General features: G+C 41.7%; 1 protein-coding gene and 1 pseudogene across 1 annotated transcript; one reads left to right on the forward strand and one right to left on the reverse strand.

Moving 5' to 3' along the window:
- The first annotated feature begins 10130 nt into the window (after positions 1-10130).
- Positions 10131-11018, forward strand: LOC122672468 (annotated as a pseudogene).
- Positions 11019-12273: 1255 nt separating this feature from the next.
- On the reverse strand, positions 12274-13233 carry LOC122672714 (peroxiredoxin-2E-2, chloroplastic-like). The gene has a single exon (XM_043870192.1). It carries the CDS (start codon positions 13203-13205, stop codon positions 12522-12524), a length of 684 nt encoding a protein of 227 aa, XP_043726127.1. The 5' UTR covers positions 13206-13233; the 3' UTR covers positions 12274-12521.
- Between the last annotated feature and the right edge of the window lie 12363 nt (positions 13234-25596).

The raw sequence follows: 25596 nt of genomic DNA on the forward strand, positions 1-25596 counted from the left end.
CCCAAAAATATTAAATATATAGTAACATAATTTTTTTTCTTACAAAGAGTATCCCAACACGGCTATTAAGGAAACAAACTCCTTCATGGTAAGACCCAATAGTAGTAAATTTTCCATTCCTTGCTTTGGTTGATCTTGTGAGAAAAAAGGACCATGGGGTCTACCTGGCTACAAAATTTGACTCATAATAGATGTCGATGCTTATTAGAGAGATTCTTTTCTTAACATCCATGTAGAAAAACCAGGTCTTTTATTATTATTATTATTTTTTTAGTAATCTCATATAACACTAACATGTCTTTGGGATTCTTTCTTGAGGTATCATTTTCACTTGGATGCAAGGTTCGTAATACAAGTATCGGACTCGGGATCGATCAAGGCCGATACCGATTCGATACTGATACGGATCGGTCATAACCGTTCTAAATCGGTCAAAAATGACCAAAATCAAGGTTTTATGGGATCAGTTACTGTATCGATAAAATAAATAATAAAAAATAAATAAAATTGACAAACTAAAAAAAGAACGCAAAAAAAACGATAATCACTTCTCTAATCCTAATTTTTAGGTTGAGCTGATCTTTCCCCCCCTCTTCAATCTCACCCACTACACCATTATCTAAAAAACTCCAGGTTTTGTGGGATGGAATCAATGTTAGAGACTTTGACGCTATATCCTTAACAACCTTAAGCAAATTTAAACGCCATTTTTGGGAATGAAATATTCCCATAATAGATCCTAGTCCAAAACGAAAAGATTCCCCCTCTTCACTCCTGGATTTGAGGCTAAATCCTTAAACACCTTAAGCAAATCAATGTTTATCAATGTTTAAATAGAATAAAATATTTCCTTAATCAATTTCCTAGTCAAAAAGGGTAAGATCCCCCTTTTTTCATAGATTTGAAACCCTAAATCTATGAATCACAGCTTAAAAGACTAGGGATCAAGAATAAAGATGGGTTATAAAACCCAAAAAACTAGGATGTATCGGATCGGCCGATCCAACCGAATTGGACGATCCAAAAAACGATTTAGTTAAACCTTGTTAGATAGGTCTAATCTCGGGATAGGTCTCAACCGATACCAATCCGATCCAACCGATATCGACCAAACCGATCCGGGATTACAAACCATGCTTGGATGTCTATATTATTTCATATAACAGGTGAATATTTCTTGATTCCCAAAGGCATATCTTTTGGGGCTCTGGATGCTCTATGATTTGGATTGGTTATAGCCAGTTAGATCATAGATGAGGACAACCAAGCTTGAAAAAAATGATCCCCACAATGTCTCTTCTAGATATCCTTGTGGAAATAATCTCTTTAATGGTCACCTAGATTAGTAACATGGCAGGTCAGATAGGGTCCAAATTTTGTAGATAGGTAAACTCCAAGATTATCTGCTAACATGCCAAATTTCAGATAAATTCAACTATGTTAAATGATAAAACAATGAATTGAAAAGTCAGAAACTACCAAAAGGGTGGATGGGACTACAGGAGGGATGCATGGACTTACTGGTTACACCAGAGGATTTGGTTTAAAGAGGGTAAATGATTAAATTAGAGGCTGAAATTTTGCATATACCATCGCTAGACATCCAATAGTCAGATTTTCCACAACACTCTTCCACATGGCAAATAATCAAATTTGCCACATCACTCTTCACGTGGCAAAACTAGGTTTGCATGTTAAAGATATTCGTTCCTTTAGGCTCTGTTTGTTTCGGCGTAACATTTAACCGTAAATGTAAAATTTTATCTGTTGAAAATTTTTTCAATGCTTTTTTCCATACACTTTTCAACATGTAAAATTTTACATGTTAATTTTTTTGAAGTGAGTTTTCAAGCAAAATTTTTCAGGTAAAATTTTACGGCAAAACAAACAGAGCTAAATGATTGTTTGGGAAAACTTTTCGCTTAATTTCTTTCAAGTATGAATCAATTACTACCAAAAATTTTAAAAAAAACAATAAAGCACTGAATGAATGAGAATGTAATATAACCATAAGAAAAGCGTAATTAAGAACCAAAGTCACCCGTAAATGATAAAACAGGCTACTAAAAGACAAAGCAGCTACAAGTTACATGTTAAGGATATATTTTTTCCTAAACAGTCGTGTGGGAAAACTAGGTGTGCATGTTACGGATATTCTTTCCTAATTGTAGGAAAACTTCTTCATTTTTCCAATAATAATAAATTAGTACCAAAATAAATAATTTATTGAATAAGAATACAGTACAACCATAAGAAAAGGATAATTAAGAACCAAAGTCACCCATAAAACAGGATAATAAAGGACAAAGCAGCCATAAGTTTCATTTAGAGCAAAATATTATCCCAGAAAAAAAAAATTTAGCAGCCAAACCATTGTTTACTAAATTATCCACCAAATCACTAATAGATCTTGACTTCCAGCCAAAAGAGCAGTTCAGCAGGGCAGCATTATTGAATCTGATTCAGTGAAAGTATTACACTGGCATTGTCGAAGGATATCTCATCCAATTACTGACATTAGCAGAATCTCCTGCAACTAGAATATAATCAAAACCTTGGGAAATCACAAAGTCCAACCCCACCCCAAAAGAGATCAATTCTTCTCATTATACAGTAGGTCCAGAATATGATATAACAACCCTTTCCATCCCAACATCTAATGTCTCCATTCTCCTTTGATACCTAAGCACCAAGATTGTCCAAAGAATATCTATCAAAACTGAGTTTAAACATTTCTTACCCAGGGCTGCCACAGGAATATTTGCAGCTGCCGAATGAGTTACTTCAGATCAGATCTTAGCAGTGACTTGCACATCAGAAAACCTGTCCCAGAAGAGCCTTGTGTTGCTCTTCCAGCAAGCTCTATGCGGGAGCAAAAGAGAACAACCAGCCACAAGAATCTAACCCCCCATGTCAATCAGTACCAGATGCCAAAACTAACACAACTCTCCCATCCTTGAGGCATGCCCAAGATACCAGAAACAATGACATGAAATTACTCGAACATTTTCGAGAAAGAAACAAAACAAGAAAAGATGGTCAACAAATTCTCTATCCTTTTGCACATTATAGACAAGAAAGGAGAAACCACAGACCATTTCCTTTGAAACAAGTCACAAGTCTAAGTTAGCAATTCGTTATGTGCTCTTTTGCCCCCCAATTCCCTAGATTTTGAATGGTACACAGTATACTCAACTTCCAAAGCACCTTGTGAAGGAGGGGGCCCAATTCCCTAGATTTTGAATGGTACACAGTATACTCAACATCCAAAGCACCTTGTGAAGGAGGGGGCCCTAGGATTATCTGAATCATGAGCAAAGACAATCTTAGGAGTTAGGACTGCAACTCAGTCCAGCCAATGAGAAATTTGAGCTCGAATTTGAACTACACCGGACCCAGCCTTAGCTGAGCTGTACTCGTAACTCATCAATTGTCCAATGCAGCACAGATTGAGTTGCATCCCAAGGAAAGTGATTTGGAACATGAACGTAGCTATGAAAATCTAAATTATGTTCCTACATAATCACATTTTCCTATCATATTTCTGGTAAAATCTTAAATTGTCAAAATCATATAATCCACACAATATTGACTCCCTCATGTCAACCATAAATTAAACTCCTAACTAAAAGATTGAATAGGCTAACAAAGAACATTGACCACTCACACGTTTAAATGGGTCTAGATTTCTCACCAACTGTCTTCCTTAAAAGATAGTAATTTTAATCTATTATGCATATCTATAAATACATAATAGTTGCTGATTTCTTCTCTAGCATATTGGGGTACCAAGGTTACTGATTCATGCTTTACTTTTTTACATTTCCCCTTCTTTTCACTCTGATTTGTCATTTTTTATACACTCAAAGATCTTGAAGAGACCAACTTAAGAAGTACTCCAACACGGGCAGTGACAGGATTTTCTTTCATTGGGGCAAATCCCACTAAGCATGGTGGGCTGGGGGGTTAAACTCTTGTTCTACCCCTATTACTTTTGTACCAAAATATCTTATATTTGTATGTCAAAAGCATTGGACATTTCTTTCCAAGTTCTAAAGGACCATGGTGTGGTTCAGAGTCCTAGTAAGGATTTTTGAAAATCTTAAGAACTGGAACCACACATTAGGCCAGGATTTGATTGAAGAAATTTGAATAATTTGATGCATTTGTGAGGAACCAGTTTTCCGAAAAATTACCTGACATTACCAGACTCTGGAGTTAATGGTAAATAGTTTCAAAAGTTCAGAAACAAGAAGAGTAACTGACGTGAACCCGAGGGACTGTATAAGAGCTGTAACTCTCAAAATACAAAAAAAACTGAACAGGGGTTTCACCAACAGTACTGCCAGATCGATAGGTTCAGTTCAGTATGAACCAAAAAAATAATATTTTAAATTTTTAATGAGTGTAGGTAGTACAATGGCTATAAGAGAGAAACCAGATAACAGAGTATGATTGTCAGATACGCAATTCAGAGTTTAGCAAGCTAGAAAATAAACTCAGAAGTCAAAAGAGATCAGCATAAGAACTTGCCTGCAGACACACAGAAATGAAGTCTCAACATCCTGTACGGTGCACAAGCAACAATCACAGTTCAACATCTAAGAAAAGGTAATCAACTAGCCCTAACTTATCAAAAAAAAGGATCAAAGGATTGCTGAAGGGATTTTTTTTTTGTTTTATTTTTTTTTGGGGGGGGGGGGGTGTTGAGGAGTAAAGAGTACATTTCGTTTGATTCATCATAATCTCTAAGTAACCATTCCTCTAAACCTATATTTCTACTGCAAAATCCTCTTCAGAGACTTTAAGCATTTGTGTCGAGATAAAGTTCTGAGTTGAGTGGTCAAAGCAATAGGCACTACGAGCAGAACTGAAGAATCAAGAAGGTTGAAGAGGCATAGCTGGCAGAACTCTTAGAGAAAAGAGCCCTTGTAATTACTTCCAAACTAAAAACCAGTGGAAAAGATACGAGGAAAAATCTCTGCAGATGGCACCATAAATCAATAAGATTTTTCATCCAGGTACTGTATGAATTCCACTGAAATATCAGATTCACCACATCTGATGTGCAGGTTTACCATGATAATAGTTGCAGACCTTAGAGAAATTTTGAGAGAACCAACGGGAGCCCAAGGCATCAGGCATTAGTGGGTCCAACAGACCCAAAATTGTATGGAGAATGTTGAGCGAAGGGGCGTTGGAGTTGTCATCATTGTCAACCCACTCACATGTGAAGGAATGCAGTGCTAGTGTGGAAGAGCAAGAATGGCCAACGTGAAGGAAAGCACAAGTTGCAGAGGAAATGAGAAGAGCTGAAGACTGCAAATTCTGTATTGGGGCAGTGACTTCACAGGTGTTTTGAGCTGTCCTCCATATGGAATTTTTTGGAAACTCAAAACATGAGAAAGGTAGATCTCTGAGTTAGCTTTCAAACATTTCAAGAATCAGATCAATCTGATATTGGGGTTGGAAGTTATGGCTTGATCATCAAACATGGTGTGTGTGCTTCAGGATGCTGTTTCTGCACTTACATCAGATTCAAGCTTATTTTTGGAACCTGTGTACTGAATCTGAGTTGAAGGTAAAAACATGAAAGTTGTAGCCCTTTGAGTCAGCTATGAGGAAAAAGAATCAAGTCAATCGGAGCTTTGGAGAGATGGTTATGGCCAGTTGAGTGAGCAATGGTCAGGGAACCAGCTCATTGAAGCGGCTCACCTGTTGGAACTGGCTGATGGTGCCTGAGAGCAACTGAGGCCAACCGGCTCACCGGATGAAACAAGCTGATAGGTGGCTGAGAGCACTAAAGACAACCAGCTCATGGAAGCATCTTGCCGGTTGGAACCGGCACTTGCTGGCCGAGATCACTTAAGCTAGAACCGGCTTGCCAATTGTCGAACCAATCGACCGGTTGCAAAAAGGATTTCGTGAATGCGGGCTGTTTTAGGGCCAATCACTTGGGGATATTATATATACCCCTTGGCTCGATGGAGAGAGACAAGAAAGAGGGTTATTGAACTAGAGAGAAGAGAGAGAAAGAGAGGAAGAACCTTAGAACCCCCAATCTTCAATGTTCCATTGATGCTCTCAAACATTCAAATGAAGAGTTGGTGAAACAAATTCAAGAAGGCATTCAAGGGTTGTGAGAAGGCTAAAGAAAGGGAAGGAGAAAACGAGGAGGAGAACAAACCTAGGGTATGCATGAAGCTTCAAGAACTCCAAGTAACGACTTGGTTGAAGCTCCAACGATGAAGAAGCATCAGTGAATGTGAGCAGCACAAGGAGGAAACAATGTTGGTTAAAGGTAACCTTTTGTTTGTATTTTCCACATGTATGTAATAGAGCATAGGCAATATATATGATGAAATGACTAGCCTAGTTTGAGCTTTATTGGGACATTGTCATAGACTCATAGTCCAACGGGTTCCTGACATAGCCCGAGGAAGATTATTTTCGGGTATTAACTGCAATTATGGTTTCAGTCGAAGAAGATGGACAAGAAATCATGACTTGGGAAGATGACCCACTCTTCGAGCCCCTTGAGAGAACCAGAAACTAGTACCACCCACAAATGATGAAGTTTGACAGGTTGGCCTGGGAACGGAAGGCAACATAGGCAATATATATATATATATATATATATATATATATATATATATGATGAAATGACTAGCATAGTTTGAGCTTTATTGGGACATTGTTATAGACTCATGGTACAAGTATTGTAATCATTGACTATCGAGTGGGTGCTTGATAGAGGGATTTGTGCTCCTTGGTAGTGAGTGCTCCCTTGTAGTTGTAGCTACATAAACTAGGGGTTGTAGCTCCTTTGTGCTGGGTACCACATAAATTGGGGGTCGGTGTTCCTGACTATGGGTGCCTTCGAATTGTTGTATTGTGCATTATACTAAGACCGGATTTGGGTTGTAGACCAAGTGGTCATTTGCACCATGGATGTAGGCACACTGCCAAACCACGTCTATTATCTTGTGTATGTTTATGTATCTTTGTGGTTGTATGCTCTGCAGGATGATATGGATGTATGTGTACACTTGATAGACTTGGACATATGGTTGTGAGTGCATATGGTTGCAAGCTATGTGTATGCGGATGTATGTATGTGCCATGTGCTTAAATGATCGTGAAACCAACAAACGAGCTGGGCCGAGTTTTTGTGCACCACTGATTCAACCCCCCCCCCCCCCCCCCTCTTCTCAGTGGCCATCTTGGTTCAACAGAGAATAGGTATGCAGCACAACTGGATGGTAAATCTAGGTTCAGATTTTGAAGCTATTCAAGAACTCCATGTTTCAGGGACCAAGGTAAGTTTGGACATTTTTTCAGAACTTTTTAGTTTGGAATCTGATATGGGTTTTCTAAGTCCATTATAATTCTAGGTCAATTTTAGACTCTTATTTTTTCTATTAAACTTTATTGGGTCATTAAAAAAAAATGTTTTACCTCAAGTATGAATAGGAAAGGCTCCAAAATATTGGAGCATTTATAGAAGGCCATGTAATGGTTTATCAAGTTGAAGAATATTGCTTTTTGATCCCGAAGAGGGGGAAAGAAGGAATTCTGCTCTGATTTGCTGCCAGTTTGATTTTTAATCCATATGCTTTGAAGTGGGCATGCTTTCAACTACAGGAAGGCTCCTACGTTTAAATTTTCCTTCCACCACTATGCCAACCTACGAAAAAGTGTGAATCACCAAACACCATGATTGCAAAATAAAGAACTAATCAATCTTTAATTAAGCCTTCGGGTGCAAAAAATATAAAACTCAAAGGTTGAGAGTTAAAGATGTAAACAGAATTGTAAAATCAAGCTTTTTTCAGAAACACTGAATCAGTGTTCAGAGACCCCGGTTGACCAGGCAGGAAAACGTTAAACAATGGTTTTTGTAAGAATCGAACCTTAAACTCTTCAAACTGTTAGCCTACTTCTTGTCAACAAGCTACCGCCTCAATTGTGCTTATTTATGGCTATTTTAATTTATACCAGCATAATCTAACACTTCAATGCCATAAAAGCCAGATCCATTTTGACCCGTCCAATCCAACCGGCTAAACTGTTATCCAGCAACCTAAATGGGTCAGTGAGCAGGCTGGTTTCAAAACATTTTACAAAATGGGAGGCTGAATTTTCAAGGAATTGGGAGGCAAAAGATGGGGGGAGAGGATAAAGCTGATAACTTAATATATCAAACAGTTTGGAACTCAACTAGTTAACCCAAGGGCAACAAGTGTGCATGAAGGAGAAACTTTAAGTCATCCATTTGACCGTGAGTGGGACACCTAATTTAAAAATATCATTGAAAAGATTCATGAGATTTTGTGAAATACAGGAATCACCTTTTTTTACACAAGAATCTGAATTCCTAGTATTTCTAGGGACCACAAGGTTGAAAATTTTAAATTCTTAAAATTCTTGGGCACCAGATCACACATAAGACCCCATAAAGCCAATCAACAAATGACTAAAGCCTAATGCAGAGATCAGGCGATCTTCAGCCATCTTAAAATGGCACATATTAAAAGTAGATACACCTTAAAGGTGACAACATGAAGTTCAAGCAGCCAATCTATAAAGCTGGGATCACACTACTGCAATAAAACTAATGCAGATTCAAGGTTCATTCATAAATATATGCGCAGGAGGAAAAATCAGACTTGATTAATTCCATGTGGTTCAACTTCAGTACAGGATTTGGACCAGTTGTTTGTTTCTAGACTGAATCCACAGTTCAGGCTACTAGTTCTGTCGTGGGGTATACTTTTCAATTGTATTTTCTTTACTTAGTGTTTCTCAGTGCTAATCTCGAACCAGTAACAGTAAGATTTAGTGGGAGATAAGCTTGCGACAGGATCACATGCAAGGAATAAAACCAGATTTCCAAAGAATTTTAATAACAGAGAATCAAGGATCAGATTCAGGCAAAATTCTGGTCAAAGGTTTTAATTGGATGGAAGAATATAGTATAAGAAATCAAGGTTGATCCAATGGTCAGATTCTTAGGATCTGAGAATTCCTACTTGAAGAAGGAATTCCCAAATTTGACACCGACGGAAATTTCAGAAACTATAACATAATGGTTCTAGTGATAACCAGAAATATGAAACCAGAGAATCGAAACAGAACTTGAAAATCAAGTTGACTAAAATCAGACATGAAATAAGAAAACCAAAATTCTGTCAAAAGAAGAAAATTTGAAAGCGTAGGATATTTTAGAACAGAAACCAATGCTTAAGTATGGAAACAAAATTAAAATCCAATAGTGAGATTTGAAGTTTCAGAAAATTCCTAGTTGGGATAGGAACTAAAGAAACAAGAAAAAAGATAAGATTTTCTGCTAAGAACAGAATCAGAATTAGAAATTAATTGTAGAAACTAACCTTGTCATCAATGTAGAAGAATAAGAGAAGATTTTTGTGTAGATCCTTTCGTTGCAGGATTGTTGAAGAGCTATGTTCCTAGGAGATGTTGCTCTTGTGGTATTCAAAGTAATTGTTCTCCCATTCCATAAAATTGAATGTTTTGAATATCTTATATCCACATGAGGCCAGGTTCTAGGTCTAATGAAATTAAAAAAATAAATTTAGGTTTTTCTCCAAAGATGGCAAGTTTTTCATTCCTTTTTGAATAGTGTAAGGTCAGCAGTTTTATTGGCATGTTATATTCTTTCCTTGCAGGTCATAAGTATCCTGAAATAGTCTTTGGCCCCTATTGATAACACTCCCAATTCCTGATTCTATTGATTTCTGTTCTGTGAGAACAGATTAAGAGTGGAATTCTGCTTGGTAACACGGGTCTGATTTCATGTTCCCAGAAATCAGACCAGCCCCAAATGACCTAAAAAATAAGGAATTACAGAGTATAAATATTATGCTCTGTCTGCTCCAGAGCAAAACACTTGGAAGTTGGAACAAAGTGAGGAAAAAATTAAGTTGTTCCTGATAAAACCCAAGCATCTTCAACCTCGCATATAGTCATACACACAAGCTCCCCTATCTCTCTTTGCTTTGACCTCAAGCACCAGCCACCGCAACCATTAAAAATCGACGCCGTTCACCGCTGCAACCATTAAAAATCTTTTTCCTGACAGAGGAAAAACAGAGGTTTCATTCGATCTCATGGACGGAACTTTTTCATTGCTCCTTCAAACTTACAAGCATGTAGTGTGGACCATTTATGGTGAATCAGACCCACTTGGAGACATGGGCGCTGGGAAGTCAAGCCTCGTCTTGTGCTTAGTCAGGGGCCAATTCCTTGAATTCCAGGTGATTTTCTTTCAACAAATTATAACGAATTCAGATGATACCATTGTTTCTAGGATTTTTCTGTTTAGAGTTAGGCGACTGTTTTGGTTTCTTAACTTATAGTTATTTGGTGGTAGGAGTCGACAATCGAAGAAGCGTTCTTCTTGCAGACGCCGGCGGTGAATGATGCGACAGTGAAATTTGAGATTTGGGACATGGCCAGGCAGGAGAAGTACCTTAGCTTGGCCCCATGTATTGCAGAGGAGCTGTACCTGCCATAATCGTCTACGACATTACTAGCACGGTCTGAATCTTATTCTGTTTTCCTTCTTATTCAAATGGTTCTCTCTTGTTTTGGTTAGTTTCTGCATTTTCGTTAATTCTTCTGTGTTTGAACTGGGGAAGCATCCACTCAAGTTGATTGGGTTCTTCGAATGGCTATTTTTATTTATTTTGTACCCTTTTGTTCTCTTTTTGGAACTTCAGGAGTCGTTCACACCCAAGAAGTGGGTGCAAGAACTTCAAAAACAAGATCTGAATGACTTCTTTCATTGAATTAATGATTTGGAGAATTAATTAATTCCAGGGTTGAAGCCATCTGGTCTTATTTCTGTTTGTTACTCTTTTATCTTTAATTTTATTGCGAATATTACCCCACCCCCTGCAACCCACCAAAAAAATAAAAGTGTGAGCAAGAGTGATGAATTTCTGGGGTTATCCATTCATGTTGTACTCAACAGTTTAATGTTTGGATCCAGGCAATCCTAAACATGGTTATGGCACTTGCTAGTAATAAAGCTGATCTGGAGACAAAAGGAAGGTGACAGCTGAGGTAAGCAATTGCCTAATTGAATCCTCCAATTTCTGATGTGCTTAAAATTGGATTACGGATATAGAGTAGAGGGGTTTTGGAATTTCTGGCTGTAATTTGAATTTCAATTAGTTTCCTGATGAACTGTTTATTTACAGTACTAAGCTGTTTGGACAGTAGTAGTCTTATTTCTGCAAATTGTATCACAATTACGTGTTACATATGGTTAGCACTGAAATACTTGCATAAAAATTCCAAATTATCTTCAGAAGCTTTAAAATGATTTCATCTAAGCCTCTACATGATGGATACTATAATCTTTTGATCGTTTGGGGAAACAAATAAAAAAGACTGTTTGAACCTGATATCTAATATGATGATGGAGTTTAACTGGTGATTGAACCCTTCGTGGTGTAGTCATTGTCCATATTAATGGTTTCTAATGACTTGTGCTTATTGCTTCCTAATTCTTGCTGTTACAGGAGGCTTGTATATATGCAGAGGAGAATGGTCTTTTCTTCATGGAGACATCTTCACGGTAAAGGCATGATGGTTTAAAGCAGTAAGTTGTCCAATTAGTTGCCTTTAAGCTAGGATATGTGGCTATATCAACAAGCTTATAATCTCTGTAATGACACAATGCATTACATTCACCAGTTTTTGTATATTGACCATTGGCCAAGTTAATTGTAGAAACCCCATTGGGTATTCTCTTTGAAGCAAGGTTTGTAGCAAGGTCTCATTTTAGTAGTTTCAAATGTTAGTATAATTGGATAATAGTTATGGAATTTTTGCAAATAGTAGGGAGGGTAAAACTTAAGAATGGCATTTGCCTTATTCAAATGACATTTTCATAATTAACAGTGTAGGAATTGTAGTGATTCTATCAATTGCATACCAATCGCTGATTCTGCTCTCAGTCTATTCCAGAATCAATTCAAGAAATGTTTACCAAGCGGCGATCTTACTCTAAATAATCATGGAATAAAAAAAAATTCAATTCCATCTGGAATCAAGGAATTGGGTGTGGGATCGTCATCAATCATTGCCTTAACAAGCTAACATGCAACAACTCGAATCTATTGCCCACAAACGAAATTCTAAAAAGTTCCTGTCAACATGCAGCCAGCTCAGTGATAAAATGCATTCAATTTGACACATTATCAACATCGCAATAAATAAAAAATTCAATTCCAGTCTCATAACGTGGCTCTTCTCCATTTTATTATGAAAGCTCATATTACCAAGACATATCCCGATAAAATTTAGATACTACAGATATAACAGAAACAAAAAGAGAGCCAGACATTGAAGAGAATGGCGTCAAACTCAATTCAAGAGGATTCAAATTTGACTCAGATTGACAGAGAACACCCCAAACTACATACTAAAAGAAGGGGGGGGGGGGGGGGACAAGAAGAAGAAGAAACAAAGAGACTACAACCTGACCAAAATCAGAGAGCCTTGAGCATATCCTCAGCGCTGCTCACCGTAAACGCACCACCCTCCTCCAAATTCAAAACTTTCACAACCCCATCATCCGCAAGAAGAGCATACCTCCTGGAACGCACCCCCAACCCAACAGGCTTATCACTAAGATCAAGCTCAGTCCCAATCGCCCTCGTAAATTCTCCATTCCCATCAGAAAGCAACAAGACCTCATCCTCAATCTTCAAATCCTCCTTCCAAGCCTTCATCACAAAAGCATCGTTCACCGAGATACAAGCGATGGTATCGATACCCTTCGCCTTCAACTCACCAGACTTCTCAACAAACCCAGGAAGATGTTTCTGAGAACAAGTAGGGGTGAAAGCTCCAGGTACAGCGAACAAAATAGCTTTCTTGCCCTTGGTGAGGTCAGAGACTGTGATGGTTTGGACTTCTTCGGCGGAGTCTAAGTAAGAAAAGGTGGATTCTGGAAGTTTGTCACCGACTGAAATGGTGGAGGCGATGAGGGTTTTGGAGGCGGAAGTGGTGGCGCATCTGAGAGGTGAGCGTCGGAGACTAAGGCGGAGAGGAGAAGCGAAGGAGAAATTTGAAGAGAGGGTCTTGGGCTGTAAACGAGCTGTGTTCGAGAATGAAGTGGCTGACGGAGCTGTAATCAGTCTCGCCATGGTTAGAGAAGCTGTGACCGCCATTGCTTAGTATCAGAGAGAGAGAGAGAGAGTCGCTTTATCAGGTACGAATTGAGAATCGAATCAGTCGTTGGTATAGTTGGGATTGATGCGGAGAAGACGAGGAGATGGTGCCGTCGTGGTAGGCACGCAAAATCCATGAATTCCGCCTGGAAAAGAACGATTCCAATAGGTTTAGATAGTGTTTTTTTCTCAGCACAAATATCTGTCCTGATTGGATAGAGCTACAATTTTGTATAAATAGATTATAAAGGTTACCGCTCATATGTCAACATTTCAGCCAAACTACTGTTAAAAGAAGTGATAAAATATGGTTTTAAAAAATGAAAAAAATCTTATTGTAATCAAAATTGGTGAAAAATGAAATTATAATCTTATATTTTTGTCCATTTAATATATGAAAAGATATATTAAATAAGATCCGGTGGGGATTCTTTCCCATGCCATTATTTCAAGGTCTCTTTCTCTCTTTCCACCTATAAAATATGTGGGTCTTTATTTAACGAAATTGTCTCCCGTGCTCTCTTGTTGGTGCGGTTTCCTATTAATCCTCTCCGACACCCTCATCGTGAGGTTCACTGAGAAGTGAGAACTTTAAGGAGTAAAACAAGGGGCAACCAAAAAAATATTATGATTCGATTCACCCCTCTTGTTACAATAAGATACACATTTTTTGTAGGGAAAAATATTTCTGTCCAGGAGTGCAGTCTACGCCAACACTCCCATGAGTCTATCTCTCTCTTTCCCATGTGAAAAGACACCTCTGCCCCCTTATTTTAAGGAGGAGAGAGATAGACACATGGGAGTGATGGCGTAGGCCACACTCCCGTACAGAAAACTGCTTCCCTTTTTTGTATTTGTAGTCATTTTTTTTACTAAAAAATTTTTTGGATAAAAAATGCCAACCAGTTGCGCAATGCGACGTGTACTTGAGCCCAAACACAATCACATGTGAAATGATCAATGCATCCCCTAGAAAGATGAAAAGGACCAGGGGTGCACTGGTCATTTTGTGTGTGGCTATGTTTGGACACAAGTACATGCTGCATTATGCAACCAGTTAGCGTTCTTTATCTCAAAATTTTATTAAAAAAACTTTGTCAAACATATGATAAAGTTATTAGAAAATGTAAACAAAGGAACAACTCCTACCAACAGAAGAAGATATAAGAAAAACTAGAGGGTGAGGCCACTAAATTCGAGAGAACTTTAATATGGAAGTACTCTTAGTGAAAATATGAGCATCCCAATTAGATGATCTAGGAACATCCCTATTATATGATCTAGGAACATACACAAAAGACAAACTAACAGAAGCAAAACAAAATACTGCTAAATGTCAAACCTTTTGCCAGTTCTCCCTTGATCTCCTCTCTATTAGAAAAACAACGTCTAGAAATGAGAATTTTTGCAAAAGAAAACAAAGATAAAAAGAAGAACAATCATATAATCACACAAGACCAGATTTTACATGGTTCACCCCCAAGGTCCCAAGTAGGTAGGCTACATCCACGGCCGACGATAGATTGGTTTTCACCATTTCTCTTAAGCAAATATTACAAACACTCAGATCTCTCTAACTCCCTCAAAAAGAGATAAGAACACTTTATAAGGAAACCCTAATCCAAAAAAGTACAAAAATACCCCTAAAAACCCAAGAGACCCATTTGGTCTTGTTCAAACCTGAACCCAACATATGTCGATATACATATCATTTCGAAGGTCTCGACAAGCTCTACATGACGAAGCCCCTATGACGCTATTGTATGCACTTTTAGGCCATTCTAATGCATTTTGAAAGCGAAACGACCCGTCGTAGAATCGCCACACTTTCTGGATTGAGATCAGGCTTCATCAATAACACTCTCTTAGTCTTCCAAGCCGAAGGACCTATTGGATAACATTCGAGCATGGGTATGTGAAATGACAACGGAAAAGTGAGCAAAACCAGTCCTCACATAATCATCACATGATTCATCCTGGAAAGGAGAACGACAATGGAGATTGGCAAAGGAGGCAGACCTCATTACCAAATTGGGTATTCCATTTTTGTGTGTGTTCTCTTGTTTATAATCTCTCCATTTTTTTCTTGCCTATTTGTTTCTCTATTTATCTTCATCTTTTTTCTCTTAACAACAAAGCTCTTATCCGTAAAAATCTATAGTTTGTTCTTTCCCTTTAATGCTTGGTACTTGTTGTCCTTGGGGTTTTAGTTTTAACTGTGATTGGTGATTCCACTTTCACTTGTCTTTACCATGAATTTAAAATTTTTCTTTGTGAAAAATGGAATATGATTGGTGATGGTAACCTTATGGTTAAATTGACTGCTCTTTGTAGACTCCTAGGGATGGAATTATTCTTTGTTTGGGTATTTGGACCAGCTTAAAGCTCAATTGTTTCATAATTCTCTTATGCTTGAGGATTATGGTTGACCCAATTATAATAGTATGGCCTCTGTTGATTGTGTCAAAGTTCTTAGATGGATTGTTGATGCGGAGGAGACCTTCTGGTTCCAAAAAAAACTTAGAATTAGTTTGTCAATGACGGGAACTAGAACACTAGGTTTTACCATGTTGTTACTAGACATAACCTTCAAAAAATAGATTTACTTTATTGCTGATAATTAAGGTAAAAGTTGTCTTCGGCTCCTTAAATGGCTAGAGAGTTTGTGTGCCATTTAAGAGAGATTTTCAAGACCTCCAACCCATTAAATCCCTCTTGTGGAGTCATTATTTACCCTTATTGTGGCTAAGATGATGCATTTATTTTTGTGTCATTCATATGAGGAGAGAGAAAGTGAAGGAGGTTGTATTTAACATTGGGGCTTTTAAAGTCCTTGGATGTGATGGCTTTCAAAAATTTTTTTTCAAAAAAAATATAAAATTGGGGTATTGTTAGGGTAAAGTTAATGAAGTTTGTCCATGATTTATTCTTTATGCAAACCCTACCATTTGGTGTCAAGCACACCATCCTCGCTCTTATACCTGAAAGGTTATTACTGTATATGTTGATGAGTTTCGCCCTATTAGTATGTGTAATTTGTTTTATATACTTATTAACAAGATCTTTGCTAGAAGATTATGGCCATTGTTGGACCCATATACTTCTCCCTATCAGGTTGCGTTTGTCATTGGATGTCAGATTTCTGATAACATTATTATTGCCAGTAGATTTTTTATCATCTATCCCACAAGAAAGGCACAAGTAGTTATATAGAGTTTGAAATTAGATATGTTAAAAGCATACGATGGACTATAATGGAGATTGATTAGAGTTGTATTTGAATTCCTAGGTTCTTATGTTAAGTGGTGTGACTTGGTGGAACATTTACTGTCGTTAATATCATATGCTATTAAATTAGAAAGAAGCTGCTTTGAGAATATTGAACCCTCTATAAAGGTGAGGCAGAGATGCTCGTCCATTAATTTTCTTTACAATTTAGAAAACACTCTTTCCTTAGAGTTGTTAAAGATTTCTTTGTGAACAGACAATGTAACATTTCATTGTTGTCAAATTTACTTCCTCACACTATTTGTGTTTGCTATTCTAATATTTGACCACTCAGAGTCCCTGTTAATGACCAAGGGTGTTGTGTTTCTATCAAGTCAGGCCAAATTACAACCACAACGGATGTGGTGTTTCTTGTAAGCATTTTGATGCAAGCCCGGTGGTAAAAACTGTTAGGAATTTTTTAAATGCGACGTGTGGGCTTAATTAATTATCGGATCGATTATTGATGGGGATCAAGAAATACAATGGCTGACGTGGCTTGCTACTATTTATTGAGATGGACCGGACCGGCCTAGCCTATTGTGGAAGTGGGTTAGGGTTTGGGGAGTATTATAAATACTAATTATGAGGGATCCCTGCATTTACTATTCTTTTTTCTCTTTTCTCCACAAGAAAGGGAACTCTGTGGGAGAGTCTAGGAGACTGTAGAAGATCCCCATCACGGTTGTTCAAGATCATTCGAGGACTTGCATTCATTATCTGAAGGATCGCTATTACTATTGGGTGCGTTCTTATTTGTTCTTCATCAACATACGTGGGTGCCAGGTACACTTTATTTTCCTACTCTTTTGATTCAATAGTATTCTAGTTCTCTGTATGGGGATGGATTCAGGTTTGACAAAACCCATTGATTGTTCTAACAAGTGGTATCAGAGTCATCCATACAGACCTAGAATTGATTGATTGCCTGTTTAAGAACATGAATCAAGTTTTTTAACGGCGAAAAAGGGATTTTTGAAAAAATCGTACGTTTTTTGCCGCTGCCGGATTTTTTCACCGGTGAAAATTAAAAAATTTTATATGGATGCATAGTGCTTGTCGAAGCGATCGCGGCGATGTGTGGATTGTCACCGCCGGCCAAAGGCACGAGTGAGATCCACGCACCGGCGACGGTTATTTAAAAAAAATAATAATAAATAATTCATAGCGATTATGACGTCGACGGATGCTTGTGGGTCACGTTTGACCCGATCTGATCTGGACCCGACCTGAGTCAAAGTTGACCCAGACCCGGTCATCGTTGATCTACCCGGATAGCTGACCCGACCCAAGACCTGACTAATGACCCTTTTTTTGTCCGAATTGCTAACCCAGGTGACCAGGTTGGGTGGACCGGATTCAGCCCGATTTGGTTCGTTCGTGCTGGTTTGGATTGGTTTAAACCGGTTCGGTTTGACTTTAAAACAAAAAAAAATGGGGGAAATGACCAAAAAACTTCAAATGGACCGTGTGGGTTCATTTAGATGAATTTTGAGGCACGGTTTTTTCTAGTGTGTCTATTTTTTCATGCTCTTCGTTTTGATATGCAATTCAACATACCTTGGATAAACAGAGACTATGGTTTTGGTGATTTTTACGTTTTCCAATTATCTTGGGAACAGAATCAATTGTTTGTATTTCGAAACTGTTCTAGAAAGCTTTTATTATTCCAGAAGTTGTTTTTCCTATTTTGGAATGCTATTTTAGTTCAGATTTGCTTTGGAATGCCGTTTTGATTGGATTCTGTCCTGAGATGCCCCATTTTGCTTGTATTTTTCAAGGCCGACATTTTTGGGTATCCTGTTTGATAATATTGTTGAATTTATGGGACCCATTAATGACGATTATGTCACCTTCGAGTGGCAAAATGGGCGAATGGAGCTTCGAATTGGGCTCCGATTGGTCTTGTTTTGTTCGTAATTTTAAGACCTACCTATTGGTACCTGGTTTTGGGACGTTTAATACTTTCAGGGACCTGTTTTGGACGATTATGCTACTTTGAGCATATTTAGATTATTTTGGGTTGATCATTGCCACTTGGACGATGAATGTGCATATCACAACACATTATGGGCGATCAATGTGTTTACTTCCACATATATTGCTGCATATCAGGTTGAGGAATTATGAGAGGGTAAAATGGTGATCCCCCAAAGTGGCCCATTGAATCCTTTTATGATTTTGTTAAGGCAGCGGAATAGGTGACATTAGCCCAAAGGCGGTATTGCCAAAGACTGACGAGGTGATATGCACATAGATTGGAAGGGATAGTGGTCTAAGGATTCTAGTTGCCCAAAGATGCTGGGATTTCTGAAAACTACTGATCTTTTCATGAAAAGGTAGTGTGTCCATCCAAAGATAGTGTACTCAAAGAATTTGGGATGCGTGGCCTAAGGGTTTTCTTACCGCCAAAGGTGGAGGAAAATTTTCGAAAGTCATTGATATCTCGCGGTATTTGCAGTGCGATAAATTATTATGAAATTGAGGTGCATAACCTAAGGGTTTCTCTATCACCAAAGGTGGAGGGAGATTTTCGAAAGTTGTTGCTATCTCGTGGTACTTACGGTGCGACAGAGATGTGTGCATTTGACCCGAAAGGGCAAGAATGCAATATTGTGAAAAAATATTATTGATTGATATTTATCATCTAGATTGTATGCATACATGTATTTGGTGTGTTGATGATAAATGGATAGAACCACTGATTTTGTGATAATATGTTGATACATATTCGAATGATGAATGGATACGCAATGGTTAAAGAACATATTAATTTGTGCGATATAGAAACCTTTGATATTATGATGTTGTGTTTCTATATATGTTGATGGAAAGTTATGTTATTGACGAATGACAACTTGTTATGGTAGATGAAATAATAAGTGAATGATTATGGTAACTGACGGTTAACCAACGTGCATAATGAACCATGAACGAAATAATCCATCAATAAGAATCGAAATGATGAAAGATTATTTTAAAATCAATCTGTAAACCTTGGGGTATAACAGGCCTTGAGCCATTTGACGGAAGCTACTTCGGTAGCATAGATTGAAAATATATTAGTGATGAGGCATAAAACACCCCTCCTATCAGAGGCTGCCACATGGCCGACCCGACCTCAGTCCGAGAATCGAGTTGGGCCGAGCAGGAGACCGGGCCGACCTCATCTCCGATAAGTCACCTGACAGAACCAGACTCGAACGAGCTAGCCGATGGCTGAGGCCGAGCTCATACAGGTCAACCATAGACTCCTAGCCAAGATTAACCTTTCAGGCCGACCTCCCTTGCCGACCTCCTCTGCCGACCTCCTCTGCCGAGTCCTCCTCCACTGAAGCTCCCATAGCACTCCACCGGGGATCTCCGGGCCACGTCAACACATCCCGAGAATCATGGGATAGGGATCGAGCCACGATCCCTGCGCATCACGGAATCGCACTCTACATGGACTCTTACCTTAATAAGAGCCCGACCCCGAAAATAACTCTCCACTCCGCTCTACGCGAGAGAACCTTCCGAAAGAAGGACTCCTACCATACTAGGACTCTGCCAACCGTCTCGTCTCCTCCTCACTCTATAAATACCCAGGTATGGAGCACCATTCATCATCTTGCTTTTTACTACGCAGTTACGCTGTCGCGTTGGAGACCTGACTTGAGCATCAGAGAGTCCTAGGCCGGAGCCACACCGGCCCTCTTGCGCTCATTGCTTGGTTTTTGCAGGTTCATCCATGGGCGAACCAAGCACCGGAGGTTTTCACACGCAACAGATTTGGCGCCGTCTGTGGGAATGACATCAGCAAGCATCGTCGTTTCTACCAATTCCAAGAGCAATAACAATAGCGCACACGAGGTCAGGGCAGCATGGCTCAACTTCCCGCACAGAAGAGCCGTAGCCCATTGTGCAGACGAGGAGATCACCGCCCCCCGAAGCCTCTTGGCAGGGGATAAACAGAAGACCCCCTAGAGCAGGGGGTGCGCAGCCCATCACGGGCACCATTCCCCCACCAGAGAGTGGAAATGGGGGAGGTGCGCTAACCACGGCCGCCGCTAGCCGGGTACAGGCCGAGCCAAGCTTGGACGAGATTGGCTTACCAGCACCGCCACCCTTGCCGAAGAGTTTGGACCCCGAAGCCCCGGCAAATAATCGACAGGTCATGGATTTGCAGCTGCAGATGCTCCACACCAACGAGATGCTGCGCACCTTCATGAACTCGGATGGCCCGAGGTCAAGCTAATGGGCCACCGCTGGCAGCGCGCCCTACCCGGCTCCGGTGCGCGTGAGAGAGAAACTTGTAGCAAAATGGTGGCCGGCGTAGAGCCGAACCGAGTCGGGCCTCGTCCTCGCACCCGTCTCGTCAGAAGACTCCACCTCCGGCCCTAGCAGAGGCGCTCGGCGGGATGAACAAGAGCATCGCCAAAGCCCGCGAATAAGGCAGGAAATCGAACCAACCAGCTCGGTAGCGAGGAGGTCGGTATTTTCTGGACGGATCGAAGAGGACGAACAGCCGAGAAGAGTCCGAGAACAAAGGAAAGACCCGGTGGAAAGGCACGCGCCGAGACAAGGAGAAGGATCTCGTCGTACTCCCCGGTGTCAGAGCTCACCTCCCCAAGAAGAACAACAAGGGAGTCCCCGGGGGTCCAACTTCCAGGAAGAAAGAAGAATAAGGAAGGATGGTGAGGACTGAGCTGACCAGAATGGCCGACTACAACGGGACGACCGACCCTATCTACCCCGGGCCGAGAAGCCGATTGGCCGAGCACCCAAAATCGAGCTGGAAAAGCGGCTACGAGACTTGGCGGAGCAAGTGGAGGGGTTGAAGAAACAAGCGACCCCGGACGCCTACTCTTTGGTCGGGCGTCACCCTTATCCTCCCGAGATCATGACCGCACCGCTATCGAACGGGTTCAAACCTCCCCCGTTCGACCGATATGACGGGACGACTGACCCGATAGATCACATCAACTACTTTAATGCGATGATGACTATGTACGGGGGAACCGAAATCGTTTCTTGCCGAGCCTTCCCTGCATCCCTCAAGGGCGCGGCGACCTCATGGTTCTCCTGGTTGCCGCTGAACTCCATAAAAAGTTTCGCTCAACTCTGCCGAGCCTTTGTCGCGCGCTTTCAGAGTAGTATGAAACATAAGAAGACAACGGTCAACCTCCTCAGCGTGAAGCAGAGGCCCGACGAGTCGATCCGAGCATTCGTCTCCCGCTTCAACAAGGAATCCTTAGACATCAAGGATTTAGATGAGGCCACGGCCCATACGGCTATGAGCAACGGATTGGCCGACATGGACCTTATCAAGGACTTGGCCCAGAAGCCGACAAGAAACCTGGCCGAGCTCTTGGAGAGGTGCAACGAGTTCGCAAATATGGTCGAGGTCCTCCAAGCCCGGAAGGGCAACGAAGGCCGTACCGACAAGAAAAGTCCGACAATAGACGACCGAAGGGAAGACAAAAGGCCAAGGACGGATCGCCGAGCTGACAGGTCGGATCGAGCTAGGAGCCCCGACTACACGCCATTGAATGCCTCTCGCACGGAGATCTTGATGCAAATACAAGATGGGGGGTACATCCGTTGACCCCGACCGATGCAAGCGGGGTCATCTCGGAATCCCAACAAATATTGCCAGTTCCATAAGGACACCGGTCACGACACCGAAGATTGTTATCAGCTGAAAAGAGAAATCGAAGAGCTAATAAAAGCGGGCCACTTGAAGCGATATGTTAAAGGAGGCCGAGAAGATCATGGAGGTCGACGGCATGATGATCGAGATCAAAGAAGAGCCGAGCCTAGGGCCTAAAACAGGCGAGTTGAACGAAATGATGACAAGGTCCGAGCCGAGAAGGAGGACAGATCTGGGCCGAGCAATGACAAGGGAGCCCCCATATACACTATCCTCGGAGGGCCCGGGCAAGAGACTACTCGAAAGGCTAAGGCAAATGCGCGCTTCGTCGGAGTGGCCGAGATGCCCGCCAAAAAACTCAAGCCGGCGGTGACGATCTCCTTCACCGAAGCCGACCTCGAAGGTATAAGTTTACCTCATGATGATGCTTTAGTGGTGCAGGTAGAAATTGTGAATAGACCCGTCCACCGTGTATTGGTCGATACCGGCGCATCCGTGGACCTTATGTCACTAGAAGAGTACCGATAATTTGGCTTCGGCGATGAAGCGCTCAAGCCAGAAGGCACCTCGCTTCACGGGTTTTTGGGAGCGACCGTGACCATCAAAGGCTCGATCGACCTACTGGTCACAATTGGGCAAGCTCCATGCCAGGTGACGATCCAAGTCAAATTCATGGTGGTACGATCGGTAGTGGCTTTCAACGCCATACTCGGCCGTCCTTCATTGACCGCCCTCCAAGCCATCATCTCCCCGACACACTTGAAGATGAAGTTCCCCACCGAGAACGGTGTCGGCGAGGACCGAGGCGACCAGAAGAAGGCATAGGAGTGCTACGCTACTTTCGTCAAGCAAAACAAGGGTAATGTTCGAGGAATGGCCATGTGCGTCGAGCATCTCCCCGAGGATCAGCGAGATGAGCTTATCGAGAGAAGAGGACGACCCGTGGAAGACCTGACCCCACTTCATCTCAGCGAAGATGACCCGGCCAAGGTGGTCCAGCTTGGATCACTACTAAATGAAGATTAAAGGAATCGGCTCAGAGTTTTCTTAAAAGTGAACGCCGATGTCTTCACCTGGTCGGCCGCTGACATGTCGGGCATACCCAGGCATATAGCTGAGCACCGACTCCATGTAGATCCGGGTCGAAAACCAATCCGGCAGAAGAGAAGGAACTACGCACTTGATCGACAAACTGCAATCAAAGAAGAGGTGGAGAAGCTTCGCCGATCAGGATTCATCCGAGAAGAAAAATTCCCGACCTGGTTGGCTAACATCGTCATGGTCCCTAAACCGAACGGAACGTGGAGAATGTGTGTCGACTACACCGATCTCAACAAGGCTTGCCCAAAAGATGAGTATCCACTACCTCGGATCGACCTCTTGATCGACGCCACGGCAGGTCACGAGATGCTGAGTTTCATGGACGCGTACTCCGGCTACAACCAAATCATGATGCATGAGGAGGACGAGTCGTACACGGCATTCCGAACTGACCAAGAAAATTTCTCGCTACAAGGTCATGCCGTTCGGATTGAGGAACGCGGAGCGACATACGGCGCCTCGTGAACTATATATTCGCGGGCGGATCGGAAGGAACATGGAAGTCTACGTGGATGACATGTTGGTGAAAAGTTTGAAGGCCGAACACCACTTGGCCGACCTGGAAGAAGCCTTTGGCGTATTGAGGAAGAACCAGATGAAGCTGAATCCCGCCAAGTGTGCATTCGGCGTGACCTCGGGAAAGTTCCTCGGCTTCATGGTCTCTGTCAGAGGCATCGAAGCCAATCCGACAAAAATCAGAGCCATCCAAGATATGAGCCCCCCAAGGATGATCCGAGAAGTACAAAGGCTAAATGGAAGTGTGGCGGCGCTGGCACGATTCATGTCGAGATCGGGCGACAAATGCCTACAGTTCTTTAAAGCCCTAAAGAATATCCGGAACCCAAAGGACTTCATTTGGTCGGACGAATGTCAGGAAGCTTTTGAAGAGCTGAAGAAATATTTGGAGAACCCGCCTCTTCTCAGCCGACCCGAACCAAAAGAGGAGCTTCAAGTCTACTTAGCCGCTACTCCCGTAGCGGTCAGTGCGGTATTGATCAGGGAAGAGAGTCGAACCCAAAGGCCGATATACTATATCAGCCACGTTCTTGTCGATGCCGAGACAAGGTACTCCGGGTTCGAGAAAGTAGCATTCGCTCTGGTCAAGGCTGCAAGGAAACTAAGGCCGTACTTCCAAGCTCATCCGATCGCGGTATTCACCGACTAGCTACTCAAGAAGATATTGCACAAACCCAACGTTTCGGGACTGCTGATTACCTGGGTGGTTGAGCTAAGTGAATATGATATAAGCTATCGACCGAGGACAGCGATAAAAGGACAAGCCCTTGCCGACTTCATCGCCGAATGCACGGGGCCCGAACATGAGGTCGGAGAAGAAAAAGACAGTCGAAGAGGTCGGGGCTACGGCTGACCCTATTTGGACCATGAATGTCGACGGCTTAAGCAACTCCGGAGGAAGCGGGGCCGGCCTAATACTTGTAAGCCCCGAAGGGTTTCTGATCCAATATGCCCTAAGGTTCAAGTTTCCCGCCTCGAACAACGAGGCTGAGTACGAAGCCCTTCTAGCTGGACTTCGAGTCAGCAAAGCTATGGGCATAAAGCGGTTGAAGGTGCGAGGAGACTCCCAACTTGTGGTCAACCAGGTCAACGGAGACTATGAGGCGAAAGACGAAAGGATGATAGCGTACCTGGGCCGAGCCCGAGATCTGATTTCCGAGCTCGAGCACTTTGAGATGACTCAAATACCGAGAAAAGAGAATGCCGCGGCTGACTCCTTATCCAGGTTGGCCGAGGCCAACCTCCAATATCTAAGCCGATCAGTATACATAGAAATATTAGAGAAGCCCTCCCTACAAGAAGAAAGCGTAAAGCACATTGAAGAGGACGGGCCGACCTGGTTGGACCCCATCGTCAACTACTTGGAGAATGACCTACTCCCGGGGAACCGAGACGAAGCAAGGAAGGTCAAGATCCGAGCTTCCAAGTACTCGATGATCGACGGAGTGCTCTACAAAAGAGCAATCTCGGCCCCTCTTCTCCGATGCCTGGGACCGAAGGGGGCCGAGTATGCATTAGCCGAGGTGCATGAGGGAATATGCAGGAGTCACATGGGTGGCCGAGCTCTTGCATACAAGATACTTCGGCAAGGATTCTATTGGCCAAGAATGCAAGAAGAGGCCATGAGATACGTAAAGACGTGTGAGAAGTGCCAACTGTTCGCGCCAATCCCAAGCCGACCAGCAACAAAGTTAACCCCAATGCTGAGCCCAATCCCATTCGCTATGTGGGGAATGGACATTCTCGGAGATTTCACCCCGGCATCGGGAAACAGAAAGTACGTAGTAGTAGCGATCGATTACTTCACCAAGTGGGTTGAGGCCGAGCCCCTTGCCACCATCACTGAGAAGAACATGGAGAAATTTTTTCGAGATA

The sequence above is a fragment of the Telopea speciosissima genome, chromosome 8, assembly GCF_018873765.1.
Source record: "Telopea speciosissima isolate NSW1024214 ecotype Mountain lineage chromosome 8, Tspe_v1, whole genome shotgun sequence".
Taxonomy (NCBI): domain Eukaryota; kingdom Viridiplantae; phylum Streptophyta; class Magnoliopsida; order Proteales; family Proteaceae; genus Telopea; species Telopea speciosissima.